The sequence below is a fragment of the Canis lupus genome, chromosome X (assembly GCF_011100685.1).
Source record: "Canis lupus familiaris isolate Mischka breed German Shepherd chromosome X, alternate assembly UU_Cfam_GSD_1.0, whole genome shotgun sequence".
Taxonomy (NCBI): Eukaryota; Metazoa; Chordata; class Mammalia; order Carnivora; family Canidae; genus Canis; species Canis lupus.
In genome coordinates, this window is record NC_049260.1 from 76,388,404 (window position 1) to 76,410,409 (window position 22,006).

A 22,006-nucleotide genomic window follows, 5' to 3' on the forward strand; every position below is an offset into this window, starting at 1 on the left:
GAGGCTGCATCAGAGACAACTGAAGATGAAAAACTACCATCTCCATATATAACTAATTTGTGCTGTGCACCAACAAGAACCTACTTTAAATTTCCATGCCAATTTACAACCCCCATCCTGTACCAGGCAAGGTTAGTAGCTATTGAAAATACCACCATGACAGGGATATCTAAAGACGCATTCGGTAGTGTGTTAACTATACAAAAAAAAAAAAAAAAGACACTGTAAAGTTTAAAAACAAATCTTACACACCCTTACATTTCAATTTTTTTCTTTAAAAGTGAGTTGTGTACAGGGGGGTTAAATGCTTTATAGACAAGAAAAAAAACTGCGCTAGAACCAACTTATTCATCATCATCATTTTCTTCCTCATCTTCTTCCTCCTCCTCATCCTCATCTTCCTCTGCTTCCCCCTCTTCCTTCTTTTTCTTGCTCTTTTCAGCCTTGACAACTCCCTTTTTTGCCATATCAGGCTTTCCTTTAGCTCGGTATGCAGCAATATCCTTTTCATATTTTTCCTTCAGCTTAGCAGCCTTCTTTTCATAAGGCTGCTTCTCATCTGCAGCAGTGTTATTCCACATCTCTCCCAGGTTCTTTGCAACATCACCAATGGATAGGCCCGGATACTCTCCTTTGATTTTTGGGCGATACTCAGAACAAAACAAGAAAAAGAATGAGGGAGGCCTCTTGAGAGCATTGGGATCCTTGAACTTCTTTTTTGTTTCCCCTTTAAGGGGGATATAAGTTTTCATTTCTCTTTCTTTTTTTTAATAATAAATTTATTTTTATTGGTGTTCAATTTGCCAAAATACAGAATAACACCCAGTGCTCATCCCATCAAGCGCCCACCTCAGTACCCGCCACCCAGTCACCCCCACTCCCCGCCCTCTTCCCCTTCCACCACCCTTAGTTCATATCCCAGAGTTAGGAGTCTTTCTTGTTCTGTCTCCCTTTCTGATATTTCCCACTTATTTTTTCTCCTTTCCCCTTTATTCCCTTTCACTATTATTTATATTCCCCAAATGAATGAGACCATATAATGTTTGTCCTTCTCCGATTGACTTATTTCACTCAGCATAATACCCTCCAGTTCCATCCACGTTGAAGCAAATGGTGGGTATTTGTCGTTTCTAATGGCTGAGTAATATTCCATTGTATACATAAACCACATCTTTTTTATCCATTCATCTTTCGATGGACACCGAGGCTCCTTCCACAGTTTGGCTATTGTGGATATTGCTGTTAGAAACATCTGGTTGCGGGTGTCCCGTCATTTCATTGCATCTGTATCTTTGGGATAAATCCCCAGCAGTGCAATTGCTGGGTCACAGGGCAGATCTATTTTTAACTCTGAGGAACCTCCACACAGTTTTCCAGAGTGGCTGCACCAGTTCACATTCCCACCAACAGTGCAAGAGGGTTCCCATATATTTAAAAAGATTTTTATTTATTTATTCATGAAAGACACAGAGAGAGAGAGAGAGAGAGAGAGAGAGAGAGGCAGAGACAGGCAGAGGGAGAAGAAGGCTCCACGCAGGAAGCCTGACGCAGGTCTTGATCCGGTGTCTCCAGGATCACACCCTGGGCCAAAGGCAGGCGCTAAACTGCTGAGCCACTCAGGGATCCCAATGGTAGATCTTCTAAGCAGAACATCACCAAAGAAACAAGGACCTTCAATGGTACACTGGACCAGATGGATTTCACAGATACATACAGAACTTTCCATCTGAACGCAACTGAGTACACATTCTTCTCAAGTGCACATGGAACTTTCTCCAGAATAGACCACATACTGGGTCACAAATCACGTCTCAACCTGTGCCAAAAGATTGGGATTGTCCCCTGCATATTTTCAGACCACAATGCTTTGAAACTAGAAGTCAATGATAAGAAGAAATTTGGAAGAAACTTAAACACGTGGAGGTTAAAGAGCATCCTACTAAAGGATGAATGGGTCAACCAAGAAATTAGAGAATTAAAAAGATTCATGGAAACTAATGAAAATGAAGATACAACCATTCAAAATCTTTGGTATACAGCAAAAACAATCCTAAGAGGGAAATACATCTCAATACAAGCCTCCTTCAAAAAATTGAAAAAAAACCTCAAATATATAAGCTAATCTTGCACCCAAAGGAATTGGAGAAAGAAAAAGAAGTAAAATCTACAACAAGCAGAAGACAAATAATAAAGATTCGAGCGGAACTCAATAAAATAGAGACCAGAATAACTGTAGAACAGATCAACGAAACCAGTAGTTGGTTCTTTGAAAGAATTAATAACATAGATAAACCCCTAGCCAGCCTTATTAAAAATAAAAAAGACTCAATAAAACCAGGAATGAAAGAGGAAAGGTCACAACCAATACCAAGGAAATGATTTTAAAAACGTAACATGAGCAGCTATATGCCAACAAATTAGGCAACCTAGAAGAAATGGATGCATTTCTGGAAAACCACAAAACTGGAAAAGGAAGAAATAGAAAACCTGAACAGGCCAATAACTGGTGAGGAAATTGAAGCAGTCATCAAAAACCTCCCAAGACACAAAAGTCCAGGGCCAGATGGCTTTGCAGGGGAATTCTACCAAAAGTTTAAAGAAGAGGGCAGCCCGGGTTGCTCAGCGGTTTAGCACTGCCTTCAGCCCAGGGCCTGATCCTGGAGACCTGGGATTGAGTCCCACATCGGGTTCCCTGCGTGGAGCCTGCTTCTCCCTCTGCATGTGTCTCTGTCTCTCTCTCTCTGTGTGTATGTCTCTCATGAATAAATAAATAAAATATTTTTAAAAATGTTGAGAAAGAAATGAGAATATTATAAAAAAAAGTTTAAAGAAGAAATAATACCCATTCTACTAAAGTTGTTCCAAAGGATAGAAAGGGACAGACTATTTCCAAACTCATTTTTGGAGGCCAGCATTACCTCAATTCCAAAACCAGACAATGACCCCCACCAAAAAGGAGAATTTGAAACCAATATCCTTGATGAACACGAATGCAAAAATTCTCAACAAGATACTAGCCAATAGGATCCAACAGTATATTAAGAAGAGTATTCACCATGACCAAGTAGGATTTATCCCCGGGATGCCAGGGTGGTTCAACACTCATAAAACAATCAACGTGATAGATCACATCAAGATGAAAAACAAGAACCATATAATCCTTTCAATAGATGCAGAGAAAGCATTTCACAAAATATAGCATCCATTCCTGATCAAAACTCTTCAGAGTGTAGGGATAGAGGGAACATTCCTCAATATCTTAAAAACCATATCTGAAAAGTCAACAGCGAATATTATTCTCAATGGGGAAAAACTGAGACCCTTTCCCCTAAGATCAGGAAGAAGACAGGGATGTCCACTCTTACCACTGCTATTCAACATAGTACTAGAAGTCCTAGCCTCAGCAATCAGACAACAAAAAGAAATAAAAGGCATTCAAATTGGCAAAAAAGAAGTCAAACTCTCCGTCTTTGCAGATGACATGATACTGTACGTAGAAAACCCAAAAGCCTCCACCCCAAGATTGCTAGAACTCATACAGCAATTCAGCAATGTGGAAGGATATAAAATCGATGCCCAGAAATCAGTGGCATTTCTCTACACTAAAAATGAGACTGAAGAAAGAGAAATTAAGGAGTCAATTCCATTTACAATTGCTCCAAAAGCATAAGATACCTAAGAATATACCTAAACAAAGAAGTAAAGGATCTATACCCTAAAAACTACAGAACGCTTTGAAAGAAATTGAGGAAGACACGAAGAGATGGAAAAATATTAATGCCTATCGATTGGAAGAATAAATATTGTGAAAATGTCTATGCTACCCAGGCAATTTACACGTTCAGTGCAATCTCTGTCAAAATATCATGGACTTTCTTCACAGAGTTGGAACAAATAATCTTAAGATTTGTATGGAAATAGAAAAGACCTCAAATAGCCAGAGGAATGTTGAAAAAGAAAACCAGACCTGGGGGCATCACAATGCCAGATTTCAAGCTGTATTACAAAGCTGTGATAATCAAGACAGTGTGGTACTGGCACAAAAACAGACACATAGATCAATGGAACAGAATAGAGTATCCAGAAGTGGACCCTCAACTCTATGGTCAACTAATATTCAGCAAAGCAGGAAATAATATCCACTGGAAAATGGAGTATCTTCAATAAATGGTGTTGAGAAAATTGGATACCCACATCCAGAAGAATGAAACTGGATCATTCTCTTACACCATACACAAAGATAAACTCAAAATGGATGAAAGATCTCAATGTGAGACAAGAATCAATCAAAATCCTAGAGGAGAACCCAGGCAACACCCCTTTTTTGTTGTTTTGTTTTTAAAGATTTTATTTATTTATTCATGAGACACAGAGAGAGAGAGGCAGAGACACAGGCAGAGGGAGGAGCAGGCTCCATCCATGAAGCCTGACATGGGACACGATCCAGGGCCTCCACGATCTCGCCCTGGGCTGAAGGCATCACTAAACCGCTGAGCCAACTGGGCTGCCCAGAACACCCTGTTTCTACTTGGCCACAGCAACTTCTTGAAGATCCACCTATGAAGGCAAGAGAAACAAAAGCAAAAATGAACTATTGGGACCTAATCAGGATAAAATGCTTTTGCACAGCAAAAGAAACAGTCAACAAAACTAAAAGATAACCTACAGAATGGAAGAAGATATTTACAAATGATTTATCAGATAAAGGGTTAGTATTGAATATCTATTAAGAACTTATTATACTCAACACCCAAGAAACAAAAAATCCAATCATGAATGGGCAGAAGACATGAACAGAAATATCACCAAAGACATGCACATGTCCAAAAAGCACATGAGAAAATGCTCCGCATCACTTGCCATCAAGGAAATACAAATCAAAACCACAATGAGATACCACCTCACACCAGTGAGAATGGTGAAAATTAACAAGACAGGAAACAACACATATTGGAGAGGATGTGGAGAAGGGGGAACCATCTGACACTGTTGGTGGGAATGCAAACTGGTGCAGCCACTCTTGCAAACAGTGTGGGGGTTCCTCAAAGAGTTAAAAATAGTGTAACCCTAAACCCAGCAATTGGACTACTGCATATTTACCCCAAATATACAGATGATGTGAAACACTGGGACACCTGCACCCCAATGTTTATAGCAGCAATGTCCACAATAGCCAAACTGTGGAATAAGCCATGATGTCCTTTGACAGGTGAATGGATAAAGAAGATGTGGTCTATATATACAATGGAATATTACTCAGCCATTAGAAAGGACAAATACCCACCATTTTCTTTGATGGGATGGAACTGGAGTTATTATGCTAAATGAAGTGAGTCAATTGGAGAAGGAATTCAACCTATGGTTTCACTCATACAGGGAATGTTAAATACTGAAAGGAATTCCTTGCAAAAAAAAATACTGAAAGGTATTATAAGGGAAAGGATGGGAACTGAGTGGGAAAAGAGACTCCTAACTGTGGGAAACAGAGGGTTGCAGAAGGGGAGGTGGGTGGTGGTTTGGGGTAACTGGGTGATGGGCACTGAGGAGGGTACTTGATGGGATGAGCACTGGGTGTTATGCTCTATGTTGGCAAATGGAACTTCAATAAAAACAAATAATAAAAAAAATTGTGGTAAGGAAATTGTTAATGCTTTGTTATATATTTACATGTCAAAATGATAAAACATTGTATTTCAACGACTTTTTAAGGATAAAGAATGTAAAATTTTTTATTCTTGTCACTTCTATGTTGCAGTGATAACATTTAATTTCAATGACTTTGTAACTAAAGATGAATGGAAAATAATTACTACTTTGTGTATAGTTTTTCCTTGTTTAATGAAGACAGACTGCATTTTAAAGACTTAGAAAGAATGTAAAGGTAACAGTGATATGTTGATGTTATTTTCATGTTGAAATAAGATGCATTTCAAGGACTCACTAAAATTTTTTAAAATTATTTTTTCTTGGAGGAGGGGCAAGATGGCGGAAGAGTAGGGTCCCCAAGTACCTGTCCCCACCAAATTACCTAGATGACCTTCAAATCATCCTGAAAACCTACGAATTCGGCCTGAGATTTAAAAAGAGAACATCTGGAATGCTACAGTGAGAAGAGTTCATGCTTCTATCAAGTTAGGAAGACAGGGGAAAAAAGAAATAAAGAAACAAAAGGCATCCAAGGGGGAGGCGCCCCACGAGGAGCCGGGCTAAGGCTGGGGCGAGTGCCCCCAGGACAGGAAAGCCCTGTCCCGGAGAAGCAGGAGCTTCACGAATCTTCCCAGACGGAAAGCCACTGGCAGGGTGTTAGAGCAGGACCCCAGGAGGGCGGGGATGCCCTCAGGCTCCCAGGGGCACTAACAGAGCACCTGTGCCCCGGGGAGAGTGCGCCACACCTGAGGCGGAGCTCCCTCAAGGGCTGCAGCGCGCCCCGCGGGACCCGGAGCAGCTCGGAGGGCTCGGGCGGTGTCTCCACGGAGATGGGGCTGCCTGGCTGGGAGCGCGATTCCAACAATGCAGGTCCGGCAGCACAGGGCACCGGGGACACAGCCCAGGATCTGGCCTCCCCCCGGGACAGGCAGAGGCCAGGAGGGCCCAGGACAGCAAGGACACTCCTGCCCCAAGCTGAGCAGATCAGCGGCCCCGCCCCCAGAGCATCCAGGCCCCTGCAGACGGGGAGCTCTGTAGTTACTGCCGGAGCTGAATCCAGGGCTCCAGAGCTGGCCGCCGCCACTGTGGTTGTTCCTCCTGGGGCCTCACGGGGTAAACAACCCCCACTGAGCGTCACAGTGGCCTCACCAGATAAACAGCTTAAACATCACTCACTGAGCCCTGCACCAGGCAGGGGGCAGAGCAGCTCCCCCAAGTGCTCACACCTGAAAATCAGCACAACAGGCCCCTCCCCCAGAAGACAAGCTAGAGGGACAGAGGAAAAACAAATTATTGCCGAAGCAGCAGCACTGGAAAGTTCCAGGGGAAGTCAAGGGACTTACACTATACAGAATCAGAGGATACTCCCCCTTGTTTTTTTTTGTTTATTTGTTTGTTTGTTTGTTTTTTATTTCTGTTTGCTTCCCCCACCTCTTTTTTCCTTTCTTTCTTTTTCTTTCTCTTTTTTCTTTTTTTCTTCCTTTTTTCTTCATTTCTTTTCCTTCCTTCTTTCTCTTCTCTCTTTTTCTCCTTTTCCCAATACAACTTGCTTTTGGCCACTCTGCACTGAGCAAAATGACTAGAAGGAAAACCTCACCTCAAAAGAAAGAATCAGAAACAGTCCTCTCTCCCACAGAGTTACAAAATCTGGATTACAATTCAATGTCAGGAAGCCAATTTAGAAGCACTATTATAAAGCTACTGGTGGCTCTAGAAAAAAGCATAAAGGACTCAAGAGACTTCATGACTGCAGAATTTAGATCCAATCAGGCAGAAATTAAAAATCAATTGAATGAGATGCAATCCAAACTAGAAGTCCTAACGACGAGGGTTAACGAGGTGGAAGAACGAGTGAGTGACATAGAAGACAAGTTGATGGCAAAGAGGGAAACTGAGGACAAGAGAGACAAACAATTAAAAGACCATGAGGATAGATTAAGGGAAATAAGTGACAGCCTGAGGAAGAAAAACCTACATTTAATTGGGGTTCCTGAGGGCGCCGAAATGGCCAGAGGGCCAGAACATGTATTTGAACAAATCATAGCTGAAAACCTTCCTAATCTGAGAAGGGAAACAGGCATTCAGATCCAGGAAATAGAGAGATCACCTCCTAAAATCAATAAAACCGTTCAACACCTAGACATTTAATAGTTAAGCTTGCAAATCCCAAAGATGAAGAGAAGATCCTTAAAGCAGCAAGAGACAAGAAATCCCTGAATTTTATGGGGAAAAGTATTAGGGTAACAGCAGACCTCTCCACAGAGTCCTGGCAGGCCAGAAAGGGCTGGAAGGATATATTCAGGGTCCTAAATGAGAAAAACACGCAACCAAGAATACTTTATCCAGCAAGGCTCTCATTCAAAATGGAAGGAGAGATAAAGAGCTTCCAAGACAGGCAGGAACTGAAAGAATATGTGACCTCCAAACCAGCTCTGCAAGAAATTTTAAGGGGGGACTATCAAAATTCCCCTTTAAGAAGAAGTCCAATGGAACAATCTACAAAAACAGGGACTGAATAGATATCATGATGACACTAAACTCATATCTTTCAATAGTAACTCTGAACGTGAATGGGCTTAATGACCCCATCAAAAGTTGCAGGTTGTCAGACTGGATAAAAAAGCAGGACCCATCTATTTGCTGTCTACAAGAGACTCACTTTAGACATAAGGACACCTACAGCCTGAAAATAAAAGGTTGAAGAACCATTTACCATTCGAATGGTCCTCAAAAGAAAGCAGGGGTAGCCAGATAAACTAAAATTTACCCCAAAAACTGTAGTGAGAGATGAAGAGGGACACTATATCATACTTAAAGGATCTATCCAATAAGAGGACTTAACAATCATCAATATATATGCCCTGAATGTGGGAGCTGTCAAATATATCAATCAATTAATAACCAAAGTTAAGACATACTTAGATAATAATACACTTATACTTGGTGACTTCAATCTAGCGCTTTCTACACTCGATAGGTCATCTAAACACAACATCTCCAAAGAAACGAAAGCTTTAAATGATACACTGGACCAGATGGATTTCACAGATATCTACAGAACTTTACATCCAAACTCAACTGAATACACATTCTTCTCCAGTGCACATGGAACTTTCTCCAGGATAGACCACATACTGGGTCAAAAATCAGGTCTTAACTGATACCAAAAGATTGGGATCTTCCTCTGCATATTCTCAGACCGTAATGCCTTGATATTAGAACTAAATCACAACAAGAAGTTTGGAAGGACTTCAAACACGTGGAGGTTAAGGACCACCTTGCTAAAAGATGAAAGGGTCAACCAGGAAATTAAGGAGGAATTAGAAAGATTCATGGAAACTAATGAGAATGAAGATACAACCGTTCAAAATCTTTGGGATGCAGCAAAAGCAGTCCTGAGGGGGAAATATGTCGCAATACAAGCATCCATCCAAAAACTGGAAAGAACTCAAATACAAAAGCTAACCTTACACCTAAAGGAGCTAGAGAAAAAACAGCAAATAGATCCTACACCCAGCAGAAGAGAGTTCATAAAGATTTGAGCAGAACTCAACGAAATAGAGACCAGAAGAACTGTGCAACAGATCAACAAAACCAGGAGTTTGTTCTTTGAAAGAATTAATAAGATAGATAAACCATTAGCCAGCCTTATTAAAAAGAAGAGAGAGAAGACTCAAATTAATAAAATCATGAATGAGAAAGGAGAGATCACTACCAAGGAAATACAAATGATTTTAAAAACTTATTATGAGCAGCTATATGCCAATAAATCAGGCAATCTAGAAGAAATGGATGCATATTTATTTATTCTTCAGAGAGAGAGAGAGAGAGAGAGAGAGAGGCAGAGACACAGGCAGAGGGAAGAGGCTCCATGCAGGGAGCCCAATGTGGGACTTGATACCGGGACTGCAGGATCATGCCCTGGGCTGAAGGCAGGCGCTAAACCACTGAGCCACCCAGGGATCCCCTAACCTGTTATTTCCATTTGGTGATAACACAATGCATTTCTGACTTATACTTGTCAGAGTTCCTAATAAGTGAATTGTGTATGTTGTTTCTTTGTTCAAATAACACATGGCATTTCAAAGACTTCATAAGAAAAAAGTACAAAAAAGAAAAATGTACAAAATCAGTAATTTTAATTTGCTAACATATTGAAATAATGATATTACACTGCATTTCAAAGACTTAGCATAGAATAATGTTAATTACCAATTTATTCATATTGTTTTCAGGTAGAAATGATAATTTATTTACCTTTTTGTTCAAAATAATTTTTATAAATAAATAAAAATTAAAAAAAAAAAGGGGATCCCTGGGTGGCGCAGCGGTTTGGCGCCTGCCTTTGGCCCAGGGCGCGATCCTGGAGACCCGGGATCGAATCCCACGTCGGGCTCTCGGTGCATGGAGCCTGCTTCTCCCTCTGCCTGTGTCTCTGCCTCTCTCTCTCTCTCTCTCTCTCTCTCTGTGTGTGACTATCATAAATAAATAAAAATTAAAAAAAAATAATTTTTAAAGTTTAATTCACCCTCTCCTTTTAACTTTTTCTTTGGTTTTTACTTTTTGTGATGTGGCTCATACTGTATTTCTATTGGTCAAGATGGCACTAGACCATTAACTCCATCCAGGAAAACTTTCTATTTCTTATATGTGTTAATAATACCTTTTTATTTTCTGTATTTTTGGTCTTTTGACATCTGGGGTCTTTCTTCCAAAGCTAGCTAATTCATAGAGAATGCAAACTACTCACCTGTGAGTATGCCTTTCTTATGCAAACCAACCAATACAGAGCCCTAAACCCCAATCACCTTCTTCAGGTGTTCTCACAGGGCTTTTAACACTCTGGTCTACTATTCTCCTGCCCCAGTTACCCCAAGTACAGGTAACAAACAACCTGGGGACAAACTCTATGTCCCAGGGACCGCTGAAAATACTCAAACTAGCTCATTGTAAGCCTGTTTAACCTTCCTTGCCTTGCATTTCCCTTATAAATCACAATAAAGGTCAAGGCTTCTAGAATACTCTGCAAAGGGATAATTAGGAACATTATTCCTGTGGTGTTGACAATGTGAATTACACGTTTAGAATTTTTTTTTTTTTGCTAGATTAGTGTTTACCAATTCTTTGCTTTAAGAAGATTGGAAGAATGACTAAGTGACTTGTCAGGGAATCATTAAAAATAATTTTGGAGGAGGGGCACCTGTGTGGCTCAGTCGGTTAAGCATCTAACTCTTGATTTCTGTTCAGGTCATGATTTCAGTATTAAGCCCTGCATTGGGCTCTGCAGAGCTGAGCATGGATCCTGCTTAGGATTCTCTCTCTCCTTCTCCCTCTGCCTCTCCCTTGCTTCCTCTCTCAAAAAAAAAAATAATTTTGGAGGATATAAGACATTCAAAGAATTGGCTGCTATTATTCCACATAAAAGTTCTCTATTGACTGGGTGACAGGCACTGAGGTGGGCACTTGACGGGATGAGCACTAGGTGTTATTCTATATGCTGGCAAATTGAACACCAATAAAAAATAAATTTATATATATATATATATATATATATAAAGTTCTCTATTGCTATTTGTTAGGGTCACAGATGCAGACTGACATAAGTCCAAGATCGTTTTGCATTGAGATAAAGAGGTGACCTATTAGTTTCATGAACTTGGATATCCAAGTTTCTTCCTAGGTTTGGGAAGTTGTCAGCTATTATCTCTTTAAATAAACTTTCTACTACCTTCTCCCTCTCTTCTCCTGGAACTCCAATTATTTCAGTATTAATACGTGTGGTGGTTCCCATAGAACATATAGGCTTTCTTTGCTCTTTCTCATTCCTCTGAGTTGTTTTAAAGTTTCTATCCTTGCTTTATTTTCTGTTTGCTCTATTCTACTCTTCTAGAATGGTAATTCCCTATTGCATTTTACATTTCATTCATTGAATTCTTCAGCTCCATAATTTCTATTTAGTTATTTTTTTATAAGGATTTTATTTATTTATTCATGAGGGACACAGAGAGAGATGCAGAGACATGGGCAGAGGGAGAAGTAGGTTCTCCACATGAGAGTCTGATGGGGAACTTGATCCTTGATTCCTGGATTCCGCTGAACCACCCAGGCATCCCTCTATTTGGTTCTTTTAATGGTTTCTATTTCTTTGTTAAATTTCTCTGTTTATGTATTATTTTCCTGATTTGGTTGAGTCGTCTTTCTGTGTTTTCTTGTAGCTCACTTCATTTCTTCAAAACAGCAACTTTGAATTTTTTTATCAGCTATATTGCAACTTTCTGTGTCTTAGAGTTCCATTGCTAGAGGATTACTGTGATCTTTTTTATTGTGATAACATGTTTTCTTGATTCTACATATTCCTTGGAGTTTTGTGTTGCTGTTTTCACAGTTGAAGTAGGAGACACCTCCTGATATAGTTACTTTTTTTACTCAGGTAGGAGATATTTTTAGTTAGTCCTGGTTATGTCTGGGATTTCTCCAACCTGTGTGCATACAGCTTTAGACAACTTACTACTTCTTGTGACTGAAGCTTGTATCTCTTTTCTGGTTCTTACAACTCACCACACAGGGCTGCTGGAAACCTCCTTTTTCTTTTCCAGAGGGTCATGCTACAGCTCAAGTTAGTGATTTCTTGCTCACAGGCTCTGGCTTGATTTTCAGAGTGTACTTGCAGTTTAATGGAGCTTGCTCTTGCCAACAGAGTCAGGAGAGAGCACAAGGAGCCTGTTGTAAAGTAGGGGGAGTTGTGGGTTTAGCACTTGGGGTATTGGGGGTGCCCATGGGCCAGATGGGGAGATCCCTAGATGGGATTTTTCCTGCTGGAGTCCTGAACACAGTAAGCAGGAACCATGTCCCTTTAATGTCCTCTGATATTCTTGTCTGCCTCTTTTCTCATCTTCTCCCACCTCCTACTTGCCTCAATACACTTGGTGCTGCTGGATAGAAACAGGTTTCTTTGGCAGTATCCCATTCAGCTGGAGTAACCAGGCACTCACTCACTGCTCTCCATTTTCCCTGCAAGAGAGGTCACCACCAACTATTTCAGCTCTGTACTCACCTTGGGATAGAGGCAGTACTGGCAAAGTTCCTCTTTTCCTGTCCATAGTGTCTCTCTAAATATAATTTGCTCCAACAGAGAGTACTGGAATATCTCATTGGGAGGCTGAACTTCTACAATGTCTCTCTTATCCATGAGTGTCTACCCAAGTTAGCACTCTTCAGATTTTTCCCATTCATGACTGAGAGAGGTTGGAGCCAGTTCAACTCAGTTCTGTTGGTTACACAGCCAGTACAGAGGTCTATCTGCCTATTTTCTGATGCACTGGTAGGCAAGACTCCTCCTAGGTTCCTTGGTATATGTTTGATCTCACAACTCCCACAGAGGAGGTACTTTTGTTCATGAGTGGATGCCAATTTTTGGTGGACAAAAAATAGGACAAAAAAGAAGGATGTCTTATACTACAAGGATGCTGATTACACTAGTGAGATTAATTTTATATACAGGCACTGAAATCACTCAGGATTGTGATAAGACTACATATAAAAATCCTGAGTAATGGGCAGCCCTGGTGGCTCAGTGGTTTAGCGCTGCCTTTGGCTCAGGGCGTGATCCTGGAGACCCAGGATCAATTCCCACATCAGGCTCCCTGCGTGGAGCCTGCTTCTCCCTCTGTCTGTATCTCTGCCCCTCTCTGTGTGTGTGTGTTTCTCATGAATAAATAAATAAAATCTTAAAAAAAGAAATTCTGAGTAAGATGTAAAATGTTTGACCAAAGATAAATATATTGTTTTTATTTCCTTTTCCCTTTCTTCTCTCCTTTCCTTCCTCCTTTCCTTCTCTTTCTTTCTCTCTCTCTCTCTCTCTCTCTCTCTTTTATTGAGGTATAATTGACACATAACCTTATATTAGTTTCAGGTATACAAAGTAATGATTCAATATTTGTATATATTGTGAAATAATTACCACAGTAAGTCTAGTTAACATCCATCACCAAATATAGTTACAATTTTTTTTATGATGGGAACTTTTAAAGCCTATTCTATTAGCAAATTTCAAATATACAATACAATATTATTAACTATAGTCACCATGCTGTACATTATATTTCTATGACTTGTTTTACAACTGGAAATTTGTACATTTTAATCCTCATTTTACCCATCCCCTAATCACTTGCCTCTGGCAATCACCAATTTGTTCTTTGTATCTATAAGCTCAGATATATCTCTATATCTATCTATCTATCTATCTATCTATCTATCTATCTATCTACTACATTTTCTTTATCCATTCATCCCTCAGTGACACAGGTTGTTTCAATGTCTTGGCTACTGTAAATAATGCTAAAATAAACATGTGGGTGCATATCATTTCAAATTAGCGTTTTTCATTTTCTTTGGATAAATACCCAGAAATGGAAATGCTGAATCATAGAGTAGTTCTATTTTAAATTTATTGGGAGACCTCCATACTGTTTTCTATAATTGGTTGCACCTATTTCCATTCCCACTAGCATTGCATACGGTTTCCATTTTCTCCACATCCTCTCGAACACTTGTTATATCTTCTCTTTTTGATAACAACCATTCTAACAGGTGTGAGGTGACATCTCATTATGTTTTTGACTTACATTTCCCTGATAATTAGTGGTCTTGAGCATCCTTTCATGTACCTATTAGCAATCTGTATGTCTTCTTTGGAAAGTTGTTTTTTTTTAAAGATTTTATTTATTTATTCATGAGAGACAGGGAGGTGCAGAGACACAGGCAGAGGGAGAAGCAGGCTCCATGCAAGGAGCCTGATGTGGGACTCGATCCCAGGACTCCAGGATCACGCCCCAGGCGGGCAGGTGCTAAACCGCTGAGCCACCCAGGGATCCCTGGAAAACTGTTTATTTGGATTCTCTGTTCATTTTTGAATTGGATTGGTTTTTGTTTGTTTGTTTTTGCTATTGAGTCAATATGAGTTCTTTATATATTTTGGATGTTACCCTTTATTAGATATATGATCTGAAAACATTTTTTCTCATTCAGTAGGTTGCCTTTTCATTTTGTTGATTGTTTCTTTTGCTGTATAGAAACTTTTTCGTTTGGTACAGCCCCACTTGTTTATTTTTACATTTGTTGCCTTTGCTTCTGGTGTCAAATCCAAAAAAAAAAAAAATCATCACCAAGACTGATGTCAAGGAGTTTACTGCTTATGCTTTCTTCTAGGGTTTTATGGTTTTAGGCCTTATATTCCACTCTATCTACCATTTTCAGTTAATTTTTGTGTATGGTATAAGAGGGTTTCCAGCTTCATTCTTTTGTATGTTCCTGGCCATTTATTGAAGATCTTGTCCTTTTCCCATTGAATATTCTTGTTTCCTTTATCATAAATTAACCATATATGGGTTTATTTCTGGGGTGTCTATTCTGTTGCACTGATCTATGTGTGCTAACACCATACCGTTTTGATTATTAGAGCTTTGTAATATATTTGGAAATCAGGGCGTGTGCTGCCTCCAGTTTTCTTCTTTCTCAAGATTTCTTTGACTATTAGCGGACTTTTATGGTTTATACAAATTTTCGGATTATTTGCTTTATTTCTGTGAAAAAAAATCCCTATCAGGGATTTCATTGAGTCTGTGGATTACTTTGGATAATATGGACATTAAAACAGTATTAGTTCTTCCAAATCAGGATCATGGAATATCTTTTCATTTATCTGTGACTTCTTCAACTTCTTTCATCAATTTCTTAATCGTTTTTGGTGTACTGGTCTTCCATCTACTTGGTTAAATTTGTTTCTAGATGTTTTAGTCTATTTGATGCAATTGTAAATGGGATTGTCTTCTTAATTTCTCTTTCTCATAGTTTGTTATTAGCATATAGAGATAAGGTTTTCATAATGATTTAGTGTCCTACAACTTTATTGAGTTTACTAGTTTATTAATCCTAACAGTTTTTTAGTGAAATCTCTGGGTTTTTTAAAATATAAAATATCACATAATCTGCAAATAGTGATTATTTTCATTTATTCTTTTTCAGTTTGGATGCTTTTTATTTCTTTTTCTTGTCTAGTTGTTCTGGCCAGGGCTTTCAATACTATGTTGAATATAAGCAGCAAGAGTGGTCATTTTTGTCTTGTTCCTGATCTTTGAAGGAAAGCTTTCAACTATTCACCATTGATTATGATGTAAACTGTGGGCTTGTCGTATATGGTCTTTATTATGTTAAGGTACATCCCCTGTATAATGACTTTGTTGAGAGTTTAGATAGATGGATGATGGATTTTGTCAAATGCTTTTTCTTTTTTTTTTTAATTTTATTTATTTATGATAGTCACAGAGAGAGAGAGAGAGGCGCAGAGACAGGCAGAGGGAGAAGCAGGCTCCATGCACCGGGAGCCGATGTGGGATTCGATCCCGGGTCTCCAGGATCGCGCCCTGGGCCAAAGGCAGGCGCCAAACCGCTGCGCCACCCAGGGATCCCTCAAATGCTTTTTCATATCTATTTTGATGTTTATCTTTCATTTTGTTAATATTGTATATCATATCGTGTGATTTGTGGATTTTTAAAAAGATTTTATTTGTTTGTTTGTTTGTTTGTTTGTTTAGGGAGGGGCAGATGGAGAGAGAGTGAATCCTAAGCAGACTCCACACTAAGCCCAGAGCCCAACACAGGGTTCTAGCTCACAACCCTGAGATCATGACTTGAGCAGAAACCAAGAGTCAGTTGCTTAACAGCCTGAGCCACCCAGGTGCCCCTGATTTATGGATGTTTAGTCATCCTTGCACTTCTGGAATAAATCCCATTTGATCATGATGTATGATCCCTTTAATATATTCAATTTGTTAATATTTTGTTGAGGATTTTTCCATTTATGTTCATCAGAGATATTGGCCTATAGTTCTTTTTGGTAAAGTCTGTGTCTGTCTTTTTTTTTTAATTTATTTTTTATTGGTGTTCAATTTAATAACATACAGAATAACCCCCAGTGCCCGTCACCCATTCACTCCCACCCCCCGCCCTCCTCCCCTTCTACCACCCCTAGTTCGTTTCCCAGAGTTAGCAGTCTTTACGTTCTGTCTCCCTTTCTGATATGTCTTTTTTTTATAAATTTATTTTTTATTGGTGTTCAATTTGCCAACATATAGAATAACACCCAGTGCTCATCCCATCAAGTGTCCCCCTCAGTGCCCGTCACCCAGTCACCCCCACCCTCTGCCCACCTCCCTTTCCACCACCCCTTGTTTGATTCCCAGAGTTAGGAGTCTCTCATGTTCTGTCTCCCTTTATGATATTTCCCACTCATTTTTTTCTCCTTTCCCCTTTATTCCCTTTCACTATTTTTTATATTCCCCAAATGAATGAGACCATATAATGTTTGTCTTTGTGTCTGGTTTTGTGATCAAAGTAATGCTGGCCTTATAAAATGAGCTTGGAAGAGTTCTATTCTTTTCTGTTTTTACTATTATTTTTATTTTTATTATTATTACTATTATTATTAATATTTTGGTAAAGTTTGATAAATATTGGTATTAATTCTTTTTTAAAAGTTTCTATTTTGGGGTGCCTGGGTGGGTCAGTCAGTTGAGCATCTAACTTTTGGTTCTGGCTCATGTCATGATCTCAGGGGTCATGGTATGGAGCCCCAAGTTGGGCTCCACACAGAGTGGGAAGTCTGCTTGAGGATTCTCCTCTCCTGCCCCTCCCCCCGCTCTCTCTCTCCCTCTCTGAAAAACAAATAAATCTTTAAAAAAAGTTTTTATTTAAATTCCAGTTAGTTAACATAGAGTGTGATACTAGAATCAGTTGTAGAATTTAGTGATTCAACACTTCCATAAAACACCTGGTGCTCATTTCAATGAAATGCTTAATCTCCATCACCTGTTTAACCCATCACCCACCTACCTTCCTTCTGGATGGTTATCAGTGTATTCTCTGTAGGTAGGAATCTTTCTTGGTTTGCCTCTCCATCTTTTTTTGTTTATATGATTGTTTTCTTTCTTAATTCCACTTATGAGTGAAATCATATGGTATTTGCTTTTCTCTTTCTGGCTTATTTCGCTTAGGATAGTACTCTCTAGTTCCATCTACGCCATTGCAAATGGCAAGAATCCATTCTTTTGTATGGCTGAGTAATATTCCATTCTATATTTATACCACATTTTTGTTTTTTTTAAGATTTTATTTTTTATTCATGAGAGACATAGACTGAGAGAGAGAGGCAGAGACACAGGCAAAGGGAGAAGCAGGCTCCATGCAGGGAGCCCAACGTGGGACTCGATCCCAGGACTCCAGGATCACGCCCTGGGCTGAAGTCACGTCCTAAACTGCTGAGCCACCCAGGGATCCCCTATACCACATTTTTGTTATCTGTTCATCAGTTGATGGACATTTGGGCTATTGTAGATAATGCTGCTATAAACATAGCTTGCATGTATCCCTTTGAATTAGTACTTTTATATTCTTTGGGTAAATCCCTAGTAGAGCAATTGCTGGATTGAAGGGTACTTCTATGTTTAACCTTTTGAGGAACCTCCATACTGTCTTCTACATTGGCTGCAGCAGTTTGCATTCCTACCAACAGTGCAAGAGGGTTTCCCCTTTCTCCATATCCCCGCCAAAACCTGTTGTTCTTGTGCTGTTGATTTTAGCCATTCTAACAGGTGTGAGGTGATATCTTATTGTAGTTTTGATTTGAATTTCCTTAATAATCACTGATGTTGACCATCTTTTCATCTGTCTGTTCATCATCTGAATGTCTTCTTTGGAAAAATGTCTGTTCATGTCTTCTGCCCATTTTTAAATTGGATTATTTGTTTTTTGGATGTTGAGTTTCTTAAGTTCTTTATATACTTTGGATACTAACCCTTTGTCAGATATGTCACTGAAAAATATCTTCTCCCATTCCAAAGCTTGCCTTTTAGTTTTGTTGTTTCCTTCACTGTGCGGAAGCTTTTGATTTTGATGAAATCCCAATAGTTTACTTCTGCTTTTGTTTCCCTTGCCTCAAGACACATATCTAGTAGGAAATTGCTACAATGATGTCAAAAAAGTTACCACCTGTGCTCTCCCCTACAATTTTTATGGTTTCAGGTCTCAGTCTCACATTTAGATTTTTAGCCCTTTTTGAGTTTATTTTTCTGTATGGTGTAAGAAAGGGATCCAGTTTCAATCAATTGCGTGTTGCTGTCCAGTTTCCCAATACCATTTGTCGGAGAGACTGTCTTTTTCCAATTGGGTGTTCTTTCCTGCTTTGACAAAGATTAACTGGCCATATATTTCTGCGTTCATTTCTGGATTTTCTGTTCTGTTCTAATAATCTATGCGTCTATTTCTGTGCCAGTACCATACTGTTTTGATCACTACAGCTTTCTTATACAACTTGAAATCTGAATTGTGATGTCTTCAGCTTTGCTTTTTCCTTTTCAAGGTTGCTTTGGCTATTTGGGGTCTTTTGTGATTCCATACAACTTTTAGGATTGTTTATTCTAGTTCTGTGAAAAATGCTGTTGGTGTTTTGATTGGGATTGCATTAAATGTGTAGATTACTTTGGATAGTATAGACATTTTAATAATATTTATTCTTTTGATCCATGAACATGGAATGTCTTTCCATTTCTTTCTGTCATCTTCAATTTCTTTTATCAGTGTTTTATAGTATTTAGAGCACAGATCTTTCACCTATTTGCTTATGTTTATTCCTAGATATCTTATAGGTTTTGGTGCAATTGTAAATGGGATTAATTCCTTAATATCTCTTTCTGCTGCTTCATTACTGGTGTATAGAAATGCAACAGATTCGTGTACATTGATTTTGTATCCTGTGACTTTACTGAATTTGTGTATCAGTTCTCAATTTTTTGGTAGAGTCCTTTAGGTTTTCCCACAGAATATCATGTCATCTGTAAATAGCAAAACTTGCATTCTTCCTTCCAATTTGGATGCCTTTTATTTCTTCTTTTCATCTGATTGGTGTGGCTAGGACTTCCAGTGCTATGTTAAATAACAATGGTGAGAGTGGACATCCCTGTCTTGTTCCTGACCATACAGGAAAAGTTCTCAGTTGTTTCCTATTTAGGAGGATATTCATTGTATGGTTTGGGTATATACCTTCATTTTGTTGAGGCATGTTCATTCTAAACCTACTTTATTGAGGGTTTGTATCATGAATAGATGTTGCACTTTGTCAAAGCTTTTTCTGCATCTATTGAGAGGATCATATGGTTCTTATCCTTTTTTTATTAATGTGATGTATCACATTGATTTGAGAATTTTGCACCACCTATGCAACCCAGAAATAAATTCCACTTGACCATGATGAATGATTCCTTTAACATACTGTTGGATGTGGTTTGCCTTTAAAAAGTAGGAAATGCTGTCATTTGTGACAACATGGATGAACTTGGAGGACATTATGCCAAGTGTTTTTCACTTATTTAGCCAGACCCACAAACATGAGTACTATATGATATCCTCTAAATATGAAATAAAAAACCAGGTACAGCTAAATTAATTCATAGAAGCTGGGGTAGAACAGTGTTTACCAGGGGCTGGGAGGTGGGAAAATTAGAAGATGTTGGTCAAAGGCTACAAAGTTTCGGTTACACAGGATGAACAAGTTCTGGAAATCTAATGTACAGCATGGTAAATGTAGTTCATAACAGTCTAGTGCTTTTTTGAAATTTGCTAAAAGAGTAGATCTAAGTGTCTTATTACAAAAAGAAAGGTAATTATGTGAGGTGATGAAAATGCTAATTAGCTTAATTACAGTAATCATTAACCATTTAACAACACATACATATGTCCTCTTGGTGAATTGACCTGCTTATCATTATGTAATAACTACTTTGAGGCTTGTTTTTTTAAAAGATTTTATTTATTCATTCATGAGAGACATAGACTGAAAGCGAGAGGCAGAGACACAGGCAAAGGGAGAAGCAGGCTCCATGCAGGGAGCCCGACATGGGACTCGATCCCAGGACTCCAGGATCACCCCCTGGGCCAAAAGCAGGTGCTAAACTGCTGAGTCACCCAGGGATCCCCTACTTTGAGGCTTGTAACATTGTTTAATAAAAGTCTATTTTGTAAGATATAGGTATGGTCATAGTGCTTTCTTTTGGTTACCATTTGCGTGAAATATTTTTTCTATACCTTGATTTTCAGCCTCTCTGTGTCCTTTGAGCTAAAGTGAGTCTTTTGTAGGTAGCATATATTTAGCTCATTTAAAACTCCGTTCAGGTCCTATATGTCTTTTGATGGAGATATAATCCATTTTTATATAAAGTAATTCTTGATCAGTAAAGAATTACTGTTGCCCTTTCTCTGTCTTGTTTTGTATTTCCTTTGTTTCTTTCTTCTTTTCAAGCCATTTTCTCTTGTGATATATTTTTTTAATAGTGCTATGCTTTGATTCCTTTCTCTATTTTTGTGCATCTACTATAGATTTTTGTACTATGGTTATCAAAATGCTTATATAAAATATCTTGTAGAAATATCATCTATTTTAAGATCATAACTTATTTTTGATTATATAGAAAAATTCTAAGTTTGCCTCTTACAGAGTTTATTGATATCACAGTTTTTTTAAGATTTTATTTATTCATGAGGGACACACGGAGAGAGGCAGAGACATAGGCAGAAAGAGGAGCAGGCTCCCTGCCGGGATCCCAATGTGGGAACTGATCCCAGGACCCCTGGATCATTACCAGAGCCAAAGGCAGACACTCAACCACTGAACTATCCAGGTGTCACTATACATACTGGGGGTTATTCTGTATGTTAGTAAATTGAACACCAATAAAAAATTAATTAAAAAAATAAATAAATACGTACATATATACATTAATAATGTGTACAAGTGAAAACAAACAACGCTGTCCCTATTGTATCGTTACCTTCAAGTAGATTTAAGAGAAGTTATAGAAAATTAAGATAATAGAGATTAAAAAGTTAGTTGGGTGTAAGATTAATACATACAAATTAATTGTAACAAAAAGAAAATGCCATTTCCAGGATGTCTGCGTGGCTCAGTGGTTGACATAGTCACATGTCCTTTTACCCTGAATTCCTTGTTTATATTTGCACTTAAAAAACATAAACATTTGTTAATATCTTCTTCTGAGGAACCGTACTGTAATATACAGTTTTATATACCGACTTCTTTTCTTTTCAGGTTGTTATCATGTAGTGCGAGGAATATTCTATCTTGCTTTTTGTAACCTACCATTCAAGCCTGAACCATTTCTTGAACAATAATGGGTTTCTTTGTCCAAATTTTGGAAATGGGAATTTAAGCTCCCCATTTATTCCTTCCATATGCCTGTTTCAGTCTGTGATCTTTTAAGTTTGGTTCCCTTAATCGGTATATTAGGTT

At 38.7% G+C, this 22,006-nt stretch overlaps 1 protein-coding gene across 1 annotated transcript; it reads right to left on the reverse strand.

The window, feature by feature from the left end:
• Positions 1–344: 344 nt before the first annotated feature.
• On the reverse strand, positions 345–12,746 carry LOC609805 (high mobility group protein B1-like). The gene is made up of 2 exons (XM_038588818.1): positions 12,701–12,746; positions 345–760 (listed from the first exon to the last, which is right to left on the reverse strand). The coding sequence occupies exons 1-2, from the start codon at positions 12,744–12,746 to the stop codon at positions 345–347; spliced, it is 462 nt and encodes a 153-aa protein (XP_038444746.1).
• Between the last annotated feature and the right edge of the window lie 9,260 nt (positions 12,747–22,006).

What these genes read in the sequence shown, in the direction of transcription:
- LOC609805 (XM_038588818.1), bottom strand. Translation starts at nt 12,746, where the DNA reads ATGGACAGGAAAAGAGGAACTTTGCCAGTACTGCCTCTATCCCAAG. An exon ending in AGTACTGCCTCTATCCCAAG is followed by an intron (nt 761 to 12,700) that starts GTGAGTACAGAG and finishes ATTAAAAAAAAG; the next exon opens with AAAGAGAAATGAAAACTTAT.